General features: G+C 42.5%; 1 protein-coding gene across 2 annotated transcripts; it reads right to left on the bottom strand.

The window, feature by feature from the left end:
- Window positions 1-73: 73 nt before the first annotated feature.
- Window positions 74-15,965, bottom strand: Ccr9 (C-C motif chemokine receptor 9). Of its 2 annotated transcripts, none has more exons than XM_087560697.1 (3): window positions 13,624-14,000; window positions 8,704-8,748; window positions 74-4,329 (listed from the first exon to the last, which is right to left on the bottom strand). In XM_087560697.1, exons 2-3 carry the CDS (start codon window positions 8,722-8,724, stop codon window positions 3,241-3,243), a joined length of 1,110 nt encoding a protein of 369 aa, XP_087416823.1. In that variant the 5' UTR covers window positions 8,725-8,748; window positions 13,624-14,000; the 3' UTR covers window positions 74-3,240.
- Window positions 15,966-17,597: the final 1,632 nt, after the last annotated feature.

Genomic DNA, 17,597 nt, shown 5'->3' with positions numbered 1-17,597 from the left:
CCTCTGACAAAAGTTAAGTTGTAAAATGAGCAACAGAGCTACCCAGCAGGAAGCAGGACATCTCATGGGGACCCTGCAGATAAGAGTGTGACGGGTAAGTCCTGGCAAACTTCCTGGTACTCTGAGGTATTGAGACCTGCCCAAACCTGTGATTCCTTCCATCTACCATCCATCCTCTGCCATTCATATGGCTTCAGACCTTCTCTCTCATGGCATCAGAGTGCTCAAAGAACAAACTTCAAACTGCCAAAATAATAAAGTGTAAAATAAAAGAAAAGGCCCCACATGGCTCAAGCTCATTGTTGACAAGCACAGGGCACTGATGCTTTGCCGAGAAAGAGAACAGCACTCCTGCCACATTTGTTCAGCAGCAAGGAGACTGGAGACAGGTCCAGAGACTTAGAGCTGTTTACTCCCACACTGTTCCTAAATTGATGGTCAGTATCTTAACTCCTGAGATGACTAAGGACTCCATCCCTTGAGTATCCCATGCCTCAGGTCCTTTACCTTACTTTTTGAAACAGGTTCTCTGACTGAATCCAGAACTAAGCCATCTCCCCAGACCGCCAAGAACGTCTTAAAACTAAGTGTGATTATTGCATTAGATATTGTACAAAGCCTGTGTTTCCTGTAGTGTTCCCAAACTCCTCATCACAAACCACAGGGGGAAAGCTTGGAATGGTTTTCTAATTAATGTGCACTTACTTCACCATTCACTAAGTCTCTGTCATAGGGTTCTTTATGTAAGTAGCTCTTGGCCAAGCGTACAGATTAAGCAAGTACATTGAAGGTTCACTCTGCTTCTCTCTCTCTGTCCCTCCCCTTCAGCGCCGTTATGATTCCAGGACAAAACATTAGAACTACAACATCAAATGAGCACTCAAGAGCAAACAAAATGCCGCCTGTGTAGTGCTGTGGCTGCATAGGTGTATGCTGTAGCCCGAATGTGTGATGCTGCGACTGTAGGTATGTGTTGCAGTCTGAATGTGTAATGAAAGGCTGTGGCTATATAGGTATTTGGTCTGAATGAGAATGGCCCCCCACAGGGTCATATATTTAAATGCTTGGTCTGCAGTGGGTGGACTGCTTAGGAACAATTAAGGGGTGTGGCCTTGATAGAGGAAGTGTGTCACTGAGGGTGGGCTTTGATGTTTCGAGGCCCACACCAGGTCCAGTCTCACTCTGGAGACTCACTCTGTACATCACACATAAGCTCTCAGCTTCTGCTCCAGCACCATCCTTGCCTACCTCCATTACCCCCCACAATGATGATCATGAACTAACTCTCTGAAACTGCAAGTAACTCCCCCAGTTAAATGCTTTTTCCTATAAGTTGTCCTGGTCGTGGTTCTCTTCACAATAGAGCAGTAACTAAGACGGTATAGCTTATACTTCTTGCTCATTCGTCCGAGTTCCTCAAGGGGGCAGATATCTGGATCTCCTAGAAATGACAGTCAATGACATAGATGGCTCTGACCTTATACTGACCTTGGTTTTGGAAGCAGTGCCTATCATATTTGGGTATCACTTATCACTTCCTGCTGACCTTCCCAGAAATGCTCACTTTGTCTCTTAATATGTATGTGAAAGATGAATAAAGGCAGAGGGAGAAAAAAAGAAAACTTGATTGACTTGGTAGGGTAAAGGTTTACCAGTCTTACCTTTATACAATTACTGTATTTCTGTATCTAATCTTTAATTGTTCACAACTACAATATTGAGAAATGGGAAACCAAATAGCAAGTGACGAACATTTGTAAATATACATCATAAAACACATTTTAAAGATATGCAATAATTTTTCCAATGTGAGAACATTATCACGTAATTAAAAACATAGGTGGAAAGTAAATTATATTACATATTTTTATTTTTTATTTTTATTTCATGTGCATTGGTGCTTTGCCTGCATGTGTGTCTGTGTGAGAGTATCAGATCCTCTGCAACTGAAGTTACAGACAGTTGTGAGCTGCCATGTAGGTGTTGGGAATTGAACCCTGGACCTCGGGAAGAGCAGTCAGTGCTCTTAACCATTGAGCCATCTTTTCAACCCTTTTTTTACTTTTTGTTTGTTTGTTTTTCATGATGAGATTTCTCTGCATAAGCAGCCCCGAATCTCCTGGACTCCATCTGTAGACCAGGCTGGCCTCCAACTCACAGAGATCACCCTGCCTCTGCTGGGATAAAAGGTGTACACTATCATGCCCAACCCACCCATTCTTCTTAATCTAACATTAAAAGGTTGTAAACTGTCAAGACTACAAAGTAGGGAAAGGGGAGGCAGCAGGGAGGCAGACACCCTTCCGGGAGCCTCAGAAGTTCACTGGTAGGAAGAAGATGGGAAAACCGGCAGCAAGTGCCTCTTCCCTAAGGAAGTCCCAAAGGCTAGGTCCCCACCATCCCAACATATTCTCCGGCTTAATTCTGTGAGGGCCACTTTCACCACACCCAGGAACAGGCTAGATCCTTTCCTAGTTTGTGCTTGCAGTGAGGTTTGGACATGGCATCTTCTGCCTGACACAGAAGTGGACTGGGAGCAAGAATCCAGGTAATGTGATGTGGTCAGCTATACATGGACTGACCAACCTTACAGATGGTTCAAACGAGGAACAGTGATTCTCCCTGGCTCAGAAGAGACCAAGGAGATCAGAATGGCATTCAGCCTCAGAATGTTTCAGTGTGTTCTAGATTTAAAAACAAAAACAAAAACAAAAACAAAACTATAGGTAATGAGACATACAAACACAGTCTTTCCACCAGTAGGAGTATAAAGAAAAGATCCTGAGGTGGATGTCACTAAGCTTTTGGTGGGGGGAAAGGGGGTATGGTGGCAGCCAGTACTCTGTCACCTCTGGAGAGGAGTAGCACCAGATCTGAAGTAACAGAAACTTGGAGCACTGAAGAAACTCAATGCCTCCAAAACCTAGCTGCACTGATGATCAGCCTGTGCAAAGCTGGAGTGTCCTCACTGCTGCTCAAGTATCCTCCTCAGAACTACAGTTACTGTGACCAAAAACCAGCTGGTGCCGTTCTGGGGTGGTCAGTTTTGGAAACTTTTGGTAGATTCTAACTGAACTTGATAAAGTTGTTTAGGTTCATTCCAGTTGTTTGTTTTGTTTTTTCCTGCCTCCCCCAGCCGCCTCCCCCCGTTTTCTTTCTGTTTGCTGTCTCTTTAGATTATGCTGTGTCTATATATCTCATTATTTCCAAAAAGGACCATATGCCCAGTGAGAAGTTCTCTCACAGGGAGAGAGCTCCAGAAGTTGTCTCCAGTAGCATAGAAGAAAGCTTCAAGCTACCCTCTCTCCTTGTGAATGAAACCCACTGGGCCTGGCTAATGCATCCCAGGTTCTTCAGGGTCTTTACCAGATCCCTGCGGAATCTCTCACCCACGAAAACATAGAGAACTGGGTTCAGGCAACTGTGGAAGAATGCAATAGTCTGAGTAACCTGGAAGCAGATGTCAATGTTGGTGGAAATGGTGCAGTTGGAGATGAACATGGTGTAGGCATCAACAGCCTGCACTACCAGAATGCAATTGTAGGGGAACTGAGACATAATGAAGACAGTGAGAACAGTGATGGTCACCTTGAGGGCCTTGTGCTTGGATGACTTCTTGGCCTGTACCAAAGTATGAATGATGATGGTGTAACAGAAAGCCATGACCATGAAGGGGAGGAAAAACCCCAAGGTGACCTTCAGGATCAAAACAGCAGACTTTAGCTTGGCATTCTTATCCTTAGGGTAGACCATGGTACATATGGCAATGCCAGATTCCCCACTGATTTGACTGTACAGGATTTCTGGGGTGCAGAGCACAGCTGCCATCACCCAGATGGTAATGCAGACCATCTTGCTGTACAGCAGCCTTTTCTGCCTCCAGACCTGAGCCTTCATGGCCTGTACAATGGCAATGTATCTGTCCACACTGATGCACATGATGAGTAGCACACAGCTGTAGAAGTTCATCTTGTACATGCTGTTCACAACCTTGCACATGAAGGTCTGGAACATCCACTGACCAGCAGCAGCAATGGCCCAGAAGGGAAGAGTGGCAAGAAAGAGCAGATCAGCAATGGCCAAATTCAAAAGGAACATGTCGGTCATTGTCTTCACTCTTGTGCAGTACCAGTAGACAAGGATGACCAGGCTGTTGCCCACAGTACCCACAACGAACACAAGCCAGTACAGAGGCGGAAGGAAATGACTCGCAAACTGCCTTACATTGTTTTTCTTACAGAAGAAGCTACTGAAGTTCAAATTCATGTAGTCGTCTGTGGAAGCAGTGGAATCATAGCTGTAGTCATCAAACATGCCAGGAATAAGGCTCTGTAAGGAATACGGATAGCATTCAATCAAGGATAGCTTTGGAGTGATCAGGTCTGATGGTAAATAGGATAACCTGACCCAATGCCGAAGCTCTATGATAAAGCAAGAGGAGCATATGTGTTGGTAGGAGGACTATGCTATGATTTAGTTTGGCTTGATCATATAAAGTTTATAAAATACTGGTCACCCAGTGTCATGATTTGAGGTGGGGCCTACTGTTGGTTATGTAATGGTACACTACCATGGAAGGCATTAATGAGTTTTCTTGGGATCCCGATTCCTACAATAGCATGTTGTCATAAAAGAGGGGGACCCTGGCACGCAAATATCTCTGACTTCCTATCTTGTCATATGACAATATATTTCTTGTTCTTTTTGTTTTTGTTTTCTGCCATACTGTGATATAGCCAGGAGATCTGAACCAGAGGTTAACCAGATGAGGCTGCCTAATCTAAGATCTTCAGCCTCCCAAGCTGTAAACTGAAGAAGTTTTTTTATATATAACCCAAAGTAAGGTGTTTGGTTAAAACAATAGAAATTGATCAATGAAAGAAATGTTTATTTAGTAAATGTTAACTAGCCATCTGTAAGTGGTTACTATGCTATCTGCTAAAGATCCCAGGTAATCAAGTCTGGTTTCTACTTTCACAGAATTTAACTTTTTCACGAAGGATACAAAGAAGCAAATCAACACTCATAGTGTGGATGACAAATATTCTGATATGATAGGAAAGAGAGCTTCAGAATGGGCATTTACTTGAACTGTGCAAGTGACTGTGACATGTGACAGTCCTCTCTCCCAACTACTCAACTTCTACAAATAAAAAGTCAGCAGGAGCCCCTTAATCTACTGGAGTCACAGCACTTCTGAGTTTCCTGGGAGCCCCAGAAGTATAAACACTCATCTGCACACACATTTACATATGAACATGGTGACACTCTCAATTGCACGCATAAATATGTGTATGCTGTAGAGTTTCCAAGGACCCTTGTTGAAAAAAGTATTAAAAATTTCAAGACAGTGAACATTAAGTATGAACATTCTTAAACACGTGAATCCCATGTGACCACAACTGTCCCACACTCAGGGAACTGGTTCTGACAGGGACCTACAGTCACATACATAGGACACACATGCATTGCACACTCTCATATGCCTAAGCATGCCCACCCTCCTGCTCACATGCTCATCTACACGCTCGTGCACACAAACACACATGCATAACCATATCTACACATATATACTAATATGTCACTGTACTTCTTGTGGGCAATGTGCTATTATACTTCTTGTGGTTACCATTGCTAGAGGAGAAAGGGATAGATGAAACCTGGACAGGTAGATAGCAGGTGTAGGAGGGTGCCAGGTCCAGAACAAGGTAACTGTGGCATTGTTGAAGCCTCCATCCCATGCCAACATGAGCTCACCTCCTACCATTTTCTCTTTGGGACTTCCATTAGACTTTATAATTTCACAGAGACTCTTAGTCACAGGTGTCTTACCCTAAGGCACACTCTCTGCATTTCTTTTGTGAGAGGACAATCTCATAGCATTTTTTCCGCTTGAGACAAGTGCAATAATTTTTCAAGTTGTCTGTCTGTATTTGAACTAGACAATTTCTGTGAGAGTTTTGTTTTGTTTTGCTTTAAGTAGTTAATATTAGTAAATATGTAAGGGTAATTGGTTAGTTTATGTACATATATATTGGTATTGAATAATACAATTCCACCAGTTTTTGTTAGCTGTGCTATATAATTCCCATATGCTTCTGATGGCCAACCAGCCTTTCTCAAACCCTCCAGTTGTTAAATACTGAAGAACTGCATATTGCATTTTCATCTTTGAAAGTCACAATTATCCCAAGCAGATTGATCTCTGGAAAGTGTTCCATAAAACTTTTTTCATTTTAATTGCATATTGGCACAATAAAAGGCTCTTGAAATTTCCTTTAAATTTTTCCTTCGCAATGTTTCCTTTATTTGAGTATAGAGTATTATCTCTGTATGTGTGCATGCACACATGTATTGTGATTCTTATTAGATAGATACCAGAACATACTGAATGAGCTGATAAAAAGTAGTGCATAATAGGAGGCTAATGCCTCCATAATTCTGAAGCTCATACCACTAAATTCAACCTACTTAAATAGCAGGAGGCATCATGGGCATCCTGGGATGGCTCTTAAGAGATCATTATTGTGAAAAGCTGAACAAAGCTCCTCTCTCTGTTTTAAATATATTGGTCCCCAGGTCTGAGATATAAATTCTTAATTTAAGACTCCTCTCTATCCATGCAATCATCTGAAAGCCCAGCATCAGAAGGAACCATCTCTTGTGCCAGCAAAGTCCTGCCAACACTGGACATGAAGCCAGGTGAAAAGTCTCCGCTCCCTGGGAAAGCCAAGCGGTCAGATGAGGGGCCTGAGTAGACTTGAGAAAGTAGATGGAATTAGACTATGAGAGCACCTAGACCAAAACCAGGATGGCAGAAGACGTACAGGTGGGAAGATAGCATTTTGGAGGGACGTCAGTTAAACAATGAAGATGAGCAAAGATACTTAGCAGTTTATATAGAGGTGAAGTTTAACTTTGTAGAGAGTTTTGTCGTTCAGGGGTTTGGGGGTTTTATTTGTTTTAGTTTTCTTATTTTTTGTTTGCTTGTTTTTAGTATTTTCACAATAGCTTCAATGGACTCTTAAATTATCCCAAGGCTTGGAAGAAAATACCAAAGTCCTCTACACAAGCCATGGGGGAGGACATTTCTCCAGGGTACACACATTCACAAATGCAATTATCCCCGGACAGAAGCAGATTTTAATGGCAATTTGAGTAAGGGGTCAAGGGAAAGAAGGAAGGATGAGGAAAAGTACATAAGAGAAGGGTCAGTTCAAGCTGTGGTCTGGTCTCTGGTGAGAAGCAAGAGGAGCATGTGGGTGCCCTGGAGGACCCATGAGTTTGAATAAGATAGGAAAAGTGGGTCCCTGCACAAACACAGAGAAAGCTAAATGCCTTCTGCAGGAGGCTAGAATTCGAAGAGGAATGACAAACATCCTAGGTCTCAGCATGACTGAAGAGGAAGACACAGACTTAGGCTTTTTGTTGGACTAGGATTACAGGCCCCAGTGTCTGCTGGAAAGATGGTTTGATAATTAAAATACCTATATCCTTCATTTGTTCTCTGATTTGCTTCAGACCTTGAACCCTCCATAACCCCTCCCAGTCTCACTTTGCTGGTCAGTAATAGCATATGTAACATCTGAGTGGTAATGTCCTCAGAGAGGTAGGTTCAGATATGTCATAACCAGTTTACACTCAGTGTGGGAATCCTGTCTCACTGAGATCCACCTGGCTTCTGTGGTCCATCAGGACTTCTGTGACCATGGAAGGTCATCACTGTTGGGAGGCACACCTTTTATTTAGGCTGCCTTTCCATGTTTAGCTATTTTCCAAAATCACAAATGAGAAACCAAGAGACAAGACATCTCAGAAGGAGACTGCACAGCATTGGTCTCTCAGCCTCAGAGGCCAAGGGTCAAATTCTACTGCAGAGAAAATCAAGGTTGCCTCCTCTTCTTACTACAATCAAATTAATAGTGTGTACAACCATATAAATATCCCCATACAATGCTAAGGACGTATTAGAGCATCATAAATAATTTTATTGACAACCTAATTTAGCTACCACAGTCTGTAGGTCTTAGAAACCTACAAGGTACTTTGAGGGAAAATCTGTTCACTCTTCTGAGGTGACTTAGTTTCCATTATCTATACATAAAACATATTTCCCTTTTATAGAAGCAAAATGAAACCATTAAATATTGTAAGGTGCTTAGATTTGATTCTAAAATTCATCCTACACTAAATTACGTTTTGTGTTAAAATAAAAAAAAAGAATCCAGACAATGATTCGAACTGCAAAACTTAATTCAGTTCTTAGCCTCTCAGAAAAATGCCACTATCAGCTTTTGAAAGAGCTGTGTGGTTATGAGAGAAAGGCAAGTATTTGTCCACCACAGGGCTTTTATTAATAAATCAAATGGGTTCTCACTTTTGTGTGAGCATCAGAAAACAGAAAACAGAGACAAAGCCTATCCTAGTCAAAGAGCACAAAACTCCTCTGCTATCAATAAAACTTAAATTTAAAATTTTCTGTTTCACAGCGTGCCTCTCCCAATGCTGACTCTGTTTACAAAGAGAGTGGATATAGTCAGAAACATCCTGTATAGTGATGGGCACTGCTGACAAAGCTCTTACCCTGAAGCACCACAGGGAAAATCCATCCCCACAGTAAATTCCTTCCCATATCCCCATGCAAGGAGGGCCAGGGAGTGAGAGTACATGTTCTGGGGCACCTGAGGTCATGACTATACTCACTGTGAATTCTGTGGGTGTCATGGTGGGTCAGACGCCAGTCAGCTTCTAGAAAGAAAGGGCAAAAATCAGGAAGAAGTAAGATTTACAGATGCATTCTGGGAACCAAACACCAAAGGTGGAGATTCAACATTAAACTTTGTGTTTGGGATAAAAGTCACAAGAAAACATTAGGATGCATGTCCCTTTTCAGACAATAACAGCATATCAGAATATTATTGAGAATGTAGGATGAAAGTAACAGTTCCAGAGTTACTGCTTACTTCTTTACTATAATAGACACAGCATTTAGTACTTAATTTCTTTTAACTTAAGTATCTAACACAACTTGCATCTGTGAATGATGAACCACAGGGCCTCTAAGCCCATCCTTACTATGTAGTTCATTTCTTCCTGGTTCAACTTCTATAACATCTGAGAATGGCTCCTTCTCTCTCCACCCCCACTTTATTATATTTCCTAAGCATAAGCTAGCAATACTAAGTCAGGGCTCCCTGAAGAAGGGTATCCAGGCACCCAGCTTGGGAGAAAAACCCAGAGTTGGACTCCTTTGAGGAGGGCTCTGTGCCTGGCCAGTGCGTCCACCCCAACCCTCAGTCAGCACTACACATCTTAGTGCTAGAAGACTTGATCCATGAATCCAGTATGTTCTTTTGCTTCCTTTTCTGTGGCTTTCCTCTCCACTCTGCCTGTCTCAAAGAACTGTGGACTTCATGACACACATGAGGTACAACCACTCTAGAAAACAGTTTGTCAGATTGGGCCCCTGCGCATGTGTGTGTGTGTGTGCATGTGCTCGTGTGTGTGTGTGCGTGCTCGTGTGTGTGTGTGTGTGTGTGTGTGTGTGTGTGTGTGTGTGTGTGTGTGTGAACACCTGTGCCTGGGAAGGCCAGAGATCAACAGCAAATGTCTTCTCTCATGCATATGGGTGTTATATGGGTGTTTGCCTGTTTGTAGGACTGCACCAGACATGTGCCTAGTGCCAGAAGAGGCCAGAAGAGGGCATCAGATCCCCTGGTTTTAGAATTGAACCCAGACCTCTGAAAGAGCAACCACCAATACTTTTAACTGCCGAGCCATGTCTCCAGCCCCTACCTTTTCTCTTTGCTTTGCTTTTTTGTTTTTTGTTTGTTTGTTTGTTTTGTTTTGTTATGGAAGGACATCTCACCAAGTGATCAGCCAGTCTATGCCTCTTCAGAGCTGGGGTTATAAACATCACCACTATACTTGGCTTCTATTGGTGCTGGGGATCCAAATGTGCCCTCAGGCTTACACCGCAAGTACTTTAACAACTGAGACATCTCCCAGCCCACTGGAGAACAGTATAGCAGTTTTCTTAAAAAGGTAAACATAGGTTTACCATACAACCAACTATCCTATTCCCAAGTAATTACCTAAGAAAAAATGAAGTCATATATCGCACAGCAACTTGCACATGAATCTTCTCACCAGCCTTTTTGGTGACAGCCAAACTGCAGATTTAGTAATGAATGAAAAAGTTGCCAGAACATTGACATGACAGAAGAAACATATGACCACCTTACACAGGAGCTCAGATTGGTCTCAAAATAGTTTTACGCTAAGTAAGGGAGGCAAATCTAAAAGTATATATACTGTTCGCTTTCACTTACATAAACTCAAGATAATACAGACCAGCCTCCAGTGGCAAAGGCAGATCAGAGATTTCATGGAAAGAGACTGTGGAGGAGAGCAAGATGTCAGTCAGGATGAGGGGGAAAGTGTGAGGGGGAAAGTGTGAGTAGGAGGAAGGAGACTATGGTTGTGATGGTTTCACAGGGAAAGGTAGGAGTATAAGAACACATTTTTCATTCTGCATATTTGTGGCTATTGTTACTAGGACTTAAAGAAGTTACCAAAGAGTAAAATAAGGTTCTCTCTCTCTTTGTCTTTCTCTGTCTCTGTCTCTCTCTGTGGCTCTCTGCCTCTCTCTGTCTTTCTGTTTCTCTCTCTCTCTCTCTCTCTCTCTCTCTCTCTCTCTCTCTCTCTCTCTCTCTCTCTCTCTCTCTCTCTCCTCCATTCTGCCCAGCAACCAATCATCTACATTATCAGCAAGCCCACAACAAACTGACTGAACTTCCTTTCCTGCCTTTCCTACAGCAGATCTCCCAAGCACGTAAGTGCCTGCCTTGTGCTATGCTTTGGAAATGAGGGGAGCCACACCAGTTCACAGTTTTAAAGTAGAATAGAGGGTTGGTGTGGTGATATAGCACTGTAATCCCAGCACTTGGGGAAAGGACTAGATTGGGAGTTCCAGGACAGGCTGGCCTACATAGCAAAACCCTGTCTAAAAAGAAAATTCGATTACATAGGTAAATGGATATATATACTGAAGATAAACAGAGAGAGAGAGAGAGAGAGAGAGAGAGAGAGAGAGAGAGAGAGAGAGAGCTCTGTGTCTTCTGTATGAAAGTTACAAAAAGCATAGAAAAAAATGCCTTAGATATTGACCCTAAGACAGAGGAAAGCCTGGAGTGGGTCAGAATCTGAGCCAGTGTGGGGCTCAGCTTGGGCCACAACCTCATTGATTTTACCATATTTGGTGGTAGCTGGGGAAATCTTTATATTTTATTTAAACAATTGTTTTTATTTTTTACTTTTCTTTTAAAAAACATGTTTCTATGGAACTAGAGAAATAGTTAGTGGTTAAGAGTGTATACCACTCTTACAGAGGACTTGAGTTTGGGTCCCAGAACTTACATCCCTTCAGGCGGGGCCAATACCTCTGAATTCCATAGGAATCTGCACACATGTACACACTTCCACACAGACACAAATACAAACCCACCAAAATACAAATCTTTTTAAAATATTTGGTAAATATACAAAAGTTGAGAGAGGGAAAAAAAAGCAAACTACCCAAACATTTATGTCTCCAATAAACTGATATCAACTTATTTTCCTTCCCAGCTTTGTTTCTATACATATATGCACATCTGTTTTTTCTTTTTCTTTTCATCAAATTATGGCATTTTGTTTTATTAAGTATTCTTTGCCACCTAAATAAACTGGCTGCATGGCCTCTAAAAAAAGCTGGTCCGTATCATTTAAACATTCCTTCTGGGTGTCTGGTATCATGTCTCCAATTTCTGTTTATAATTACTTTGAAATTCTCCCCGAGTTGCACTTCTAACCTATTCTGGGGTCCTTGGCTCTTTTGGAGGTGATAGATTACTATTTAGCCACATTTCAGATGTCATTAAGCCAATCTTAAGATAGGAATTCAATCTACAAAACGAAAAGCTGTTGCAGGATATTTGATCACGTTGTGAACCCCCAGATCGTGAACTAAGAATCTGTCTCTAATTGTGGCCGAGGCTTTGCTGCTAGAGCTGTTTACTGTAAACAAGTGCTTGAGATGTGGTCCTGGCAGGCACCATTTAATCCAAGAGCTAAAGAAAGTTAACCATAGGTCAAGAGGTGGGCAAACAACCAGCTGACAGGGAGTGAACATAAGTAAACAGAAAGGGGGGTCTTCTAGTTGAAGGGTATTTAAGACAGCCTGGAGGAGAACAATTTTTTTCCTTCTGAGTAGTCGGTAGAGTAGGAAGGTCAGCTGGGTGCTTTCTCTGCCTCTGAGCTAGTGGGCTTTCAGCACAGCATCTGGCTCCTGAGTCTTCATTTGCTAAAATCAGATGGCTGGGGATTTTGTTTTTTTAAAACAACAAAAAGCCACCTTTTGAGGATAAAAATTGCTTTCCTACTAAATGAAAAGTACCCCTAACTAAGCCTACGGCTTTGGGAAGCAAAGACTGACCTGGAAACATGAGTCATAAATCATTCCATATAATTCTAGTACTGGTGGCTTTTGTCACCTGACTTTTCCTTGAATGAAGAGGTTGAACAAAGATCACATGATACCTGATACTTTTTTTTTTTTCAAGAGAAAGAAGCCAGAAAAGGAAGGTGGTTTCAGTTACAGCAAATTTTAGGGTGAAGACAGCAACAGGTAGAAGAATGAAGAAACCTTCGTAGTACAGTGTAGCTGTTGGTACTTATTAGCCTTTTGTGAGTGTGAAAACAGTACCAAACTTTGTAGAGCAGGACACCTCTGCTCAGCAGATGCTCTGTTCTGTCAATGCGGCAGCATTTTCTTGCAGAAACAACCTAAATATACAGCCGCTAGTCACATTATAATAAGCCCAATCCAAAACATACAGAGCCAACTAAAAGGAAGAGATGCTTCAAGCTCACAAAAACAAGGCCACTAAAATTAGATTAAAATGTAAATTGTATGAGACTGTGCTTTGTGATCTTTAAAATATATATAAGAACTTGTACCATTCTTGGAACAGAAGCTGTCCTGGAAAAAGCCTAACCCATGCTCAACAGTGAAAAATGAGGCTTGATCTTTTTCTTAAAAATTTTGTAATGCACCAGAATGTTTACCAAGTGTGTGAAATTGTAAGAGTTATAATAAAAATAACTCGTCAGTTTTTTTTAAAGGGAAAGAGAAAGAAGGAAAAGAGGTAACAGCCAAGAGTTTCTGTTCAACACATCTACTTATAAAACCTGCTCCAGCTGTGGTGGAAAGTCAGCACTAGCTTCTCAAAACGTGACTCTGTCTTCCATTGTAAGTTTACTTCTTGCACACAGGAAATTTGGAGAGAACCAAAGGGGGAAAACAAACACCACACTCCTTCCTGAAGTAGTGCATGAATGACAGGCAGCCTTGGACTTTACATTGATTCCTCTTTAATCTTTGTCTGGACACTGGTCTAATGTTCTAATACACAGCCGGTCACAGAGCCAGCTTTCGTTTTCTTCTCATCTTGAGGAGGAATGGGGCGGGGGGGGGGGGGGGGAGAAAAGCAGAACTAGAAAAGCCCACATACAACAAAACACACAGAGAGGGAAGGAACCATGCAACTCCTGGGAGTGAGCAAGCTTCCATTCAGCACTGACCTCTTCATTCTCCTTATGGCCTCTTTGTGGACACCCTGACAGCTGAATCTAGATGGTGGGCACTGGACCAGATACCATAGCTCCTGTGCCTTCGATTAATCCTATCTGTCAGTGAGGCTGGACAACAAGAGATGTTCCTCTCAGAACCTGGATTTCTCAACTGGGAAATGAGGACAATCCTTCTTGATCCCAGGGCTGGATGGATAATCAAGCAGCAGGCTATGCAAATGCTCTGTTCAGAATATAGCTTTGTGAGAGCTGAGATCGCCTTCATCTCGCCGGTGGCCAGGTGTGCTGGATACCAGTGGGTGTAAGCAATATGTGTGAGAATTCACACCCTCAAGAAGCTGCTTGCAAGCTCAGCGGGGAGGTTAGGGCTGGAAATGACACAAAAGCAATGTCCTGAGAGGTTATGGGAATGAGGAAAAGTGAATCCTAGTTTTAGCACCAGGAAATATCTAGGAGGGCTTCACTGAGAAAGTGATTCTTGCTGATCCTGGAGGCTTGAAGGGCATAGAACCATGGAATGAAATGAGGGAACATTGCTCTGTGGTAGGAAAACCACATCAGCTAAGACATGAAACCCGAAAGCATAGTGTCCAGGAGACAGAGGAAAGATGCTGGTTCTACAGAAGTGGAAAATGCCTATGAGGTAGGTCAGTCTAAAACTATCCTTCCTCTGCCAGTATTTTCCTATTCTGTCTCCCTTAAGGAACTAACAGAAAAATCAGGTGAAGATGGCTTGCCACTGCCCACATCACAGTCAGTGCTATTACCAATCATAGTAGCTCACAATGTGAACAGAAGCTGTGAACCCAGGTCTATACTTGACCTTTGTCCTACTTGCTACTCATGAGTTGAATCGTGTGTGTGTGTGTGTGTGTGTGTGTGTGTGTGTGTGTGTGTGTGTACAGCTATGCTTTCTTTCTCATTCTACATTGGATCTGGGACTCTGAGTCATCTACCATAGGACCTATAGTCAGGAGCTCACTTCCCTGGGACCTGTGAGCATGAGCCTAGAGTAGAGACAAGAATGGACAGAAATTGGAAGAAGAGGGCTCTGAAACTCCAGGTGCTGGAGTGACCATTATTTTGGATTGTTTGGCAAAGAGAATAAAGAGACAGATTCCCTTGACAGTAGTTGCCTGCAGGTCCAACTCAGCAACTGCTACCCTGACCTACTGGCTGGCCGTAGAGCAGACTAATTAAGAACTGAGGATTGAGAGGGTGGAGGTCAAGAGATGGCTCAGCAGTTAAGAGCAGATACAATACTTGTCTTGCAGAGGACCTAAGTATGAATTCCAGCTACATTAGAAGGCTCACAACCAGTCGCCAATACTTCAAGCACCGTATCTCACATGTGCATGTGCATAATTGAAAGTATAGTATGTCTTTAAAAAAAATTTTTTTAGAATGAAAGACGGTGGATATGTTGTAAAATAAAGGACACACCAATTTTCTCTGGATAGGTCATTTAAAATAACTTGGTTTCTTTTCTGATCAACAAGGAATATTTTCACAATACACAAAATGATCCAAAACCTCAAACACACACACACACACACACACACACACACACACACACTATATATATATATATATATATATATATATATTATATGAAGAAAAACTGCAAAATCAAGTACCACTTTCCAGTTTAGCTATTATTAAATTTCTGAGCCATATCTTCTTACTTTCTCTTTAATAGCACACATGTGAACAGGCACTCAGTGGGATAGGAATCACACTACACATAATTTTATATGTATGTTTTAGTCAGTCTTTCCTGGGCTACACTTTATCATGTACTGAGCAAAGAGTTATAACATGGAGTTAAACAACTGAGCACTTCATTGTCTACTGAGCCATAGTCTCCTACACTCCTGTCAAGCTTTTGGTTCCCAAGTTTTCTCTGCTATGTAAGTCCTTTCCGTGGGCAGTACCTCAGACCCAAGGTTGTCACCCCTCTCAGACTTTTGGAAACCCCCTTGCTACCTGTCCCAACACTGTTTCTCCTCCCTTTAAGGTACAAAATCACAAATGATGACCTTGAACCTGACCTTCACTGTGGGTCGGGAGGGAGCCTCATCACTCACCCTATAAGAAACCTGAGCCATACTGGAACTTTCTAGAAAAGGGCATGGTACACATGACATCTAAACAGATGAGTGCACTCAATGGGATGTAGATGCCTTGGTGGCAGCAGATAGTCAAGTTCATAGGTGACGTCTAGAGAATAGAGGAGGGGAAGGGTCTACTCACCAGGAGGGGAAGTGCAGAGCCTGGGTCTGTGGGGAAAAGACCACTGCAGCTGCTGGAATGAGTATGCTTCTGTGGGTTCTGAGCAGGCAGCTATCCGCCAAAACACACCAAAAAGGAAGCCAGGCCACCTCTGCCTGTGTTGTCACTGGTGGAGTAACCCCAGAAGGGTGGGGAGCCACCTGCTGCAAATTCTAGTAACACACATCAATCATTTGCAGCCAGAAACGCAAAGCTGAAGACCACCAGGATTCAGAGAAACCATCTTCAGTGTGGACAGTGAGCACAGAGTCTAAGAGCAGATTGTCTTCCTAGACCCCTGATACTTACAGGAGCATGAGACATGGGAAGTCCCGGTCCGAGGCACACGTTTATAAGAACAGGTGAATGTGAGGTGCTACCTCTACACTGTTCATCGAGATGTGTCCTTTGAGGCCTTGAGAGACCTGTGTTGCCCAGTTCTATAGCTGCTGGCCAAATGTTCCCACTGAAATGGAAACCATAATGGGGAGCACTTCCTCAGTGACACTAGACACATGCACCCATGGCTGCCACAGACAATGGATAGTACAGATGCCTAACATTTATGACATGGCAGAGCACTCTGCAGATGTTGTTACCTCAGAAAGCTGTGTATGTGATAGGCAGCTTGAAACAGATTATAAAGGACCAGAGACACCTTAAATGCAGGAAGGTTTTACACATACATTAACATTGACAGCTAAAGTGTCTTTATGAATCACAGGTTTTTCAATGAAGTTTTGAAAGGTCTCAACATGCAAATGTTATATTTTTTATAGAAAATTCACAGGTGATATTTTCTTAAAGGGCCATGGTTATAGTGAAGATTCCCTGTTGTCATCATTTTTTAAAACCCCCCTTTTATATTTAAAATATACAAATCACAGCTCATTCTAGAAGACTAATTTCCTCTTGATGTGTTTAGCATCCTGTGGACTAAGTGCAGTGTTACTCCCAGACATACAGTCCAGCAATCACCCCCTCCTAGTACAGAACAAAGGGATCCATGATTTGTTTAAAATTCTATCTCAGTGGTAAAAGGCTAATAAACATTCAAAAGGCTGAAAGATGTGAGTAGTAAGAATGAAAGATGTAATTGATTCACCAGCCTCCAGGGAACCATGGTGTGAGTAAGCCAAGAAATTCCCTTCTGTCAACCCACATTCATGTGCATAAGTAGTGTCTACAATGATATTACCAGGCTCTGACAGTGTCCAACACTGTGTCCATTACTGACAGGAAAGGAGGTAACAGCAGGAAGAGCGTGCTCCAGGTGGCCACCTTTAGGCAGAGATAGCAGTGAACTTTCTGTGTTTGCCTTGTGCTTGGAAAGTCTCCTGGAGGGAGAGACTAGAACTGTTAAACTTCCTTCCCTGAGACCTGTCTCTTTACCAGGTTAGAGTATTCCAAGGAACCAGTACAAGTGCATGAGAAAGCCAGAAGAACTGGTTCAAAGAAGGAAGAGGATGGAAACAGTGAGGAATAAAAGTCATCCCTGCAGTCAGATTTCTTCCTCCACATGGGCCTCATGGTCTAGGAGAAAGCAAATCTGAAAAGGTCCTATTCTCCCTCACAAGAATCCTCTCCTGGGGCGTATTGAAGAGGCTGGGTAATCAGGAAAAGGCAATGACGTTCCAGAGAGAGCTTCTGGATTCTCAAAGGAGCCCAGGGACACTGAGATGCCTTTTTAGTTG

Source organism: Rattus norvegicus, chromosome 8 (assembly GCF_021556685.1).
Source record: "Rattus norvegicus strain SHRSP/BbbUtx chromosome 8, alternate assembly SHRSP_T2T, whole genome shotgun sequence".
NCBI classification, from domain to species: domain Eukaryota; kingdom Metazoa; phylum Chordata; class Mammalia; order Rodentia; family Muridae; genus Rattus; species Rattus norvegicus.
This window is presented reverse-complemented; position numbering and strand designations above follow the sequence as displayed.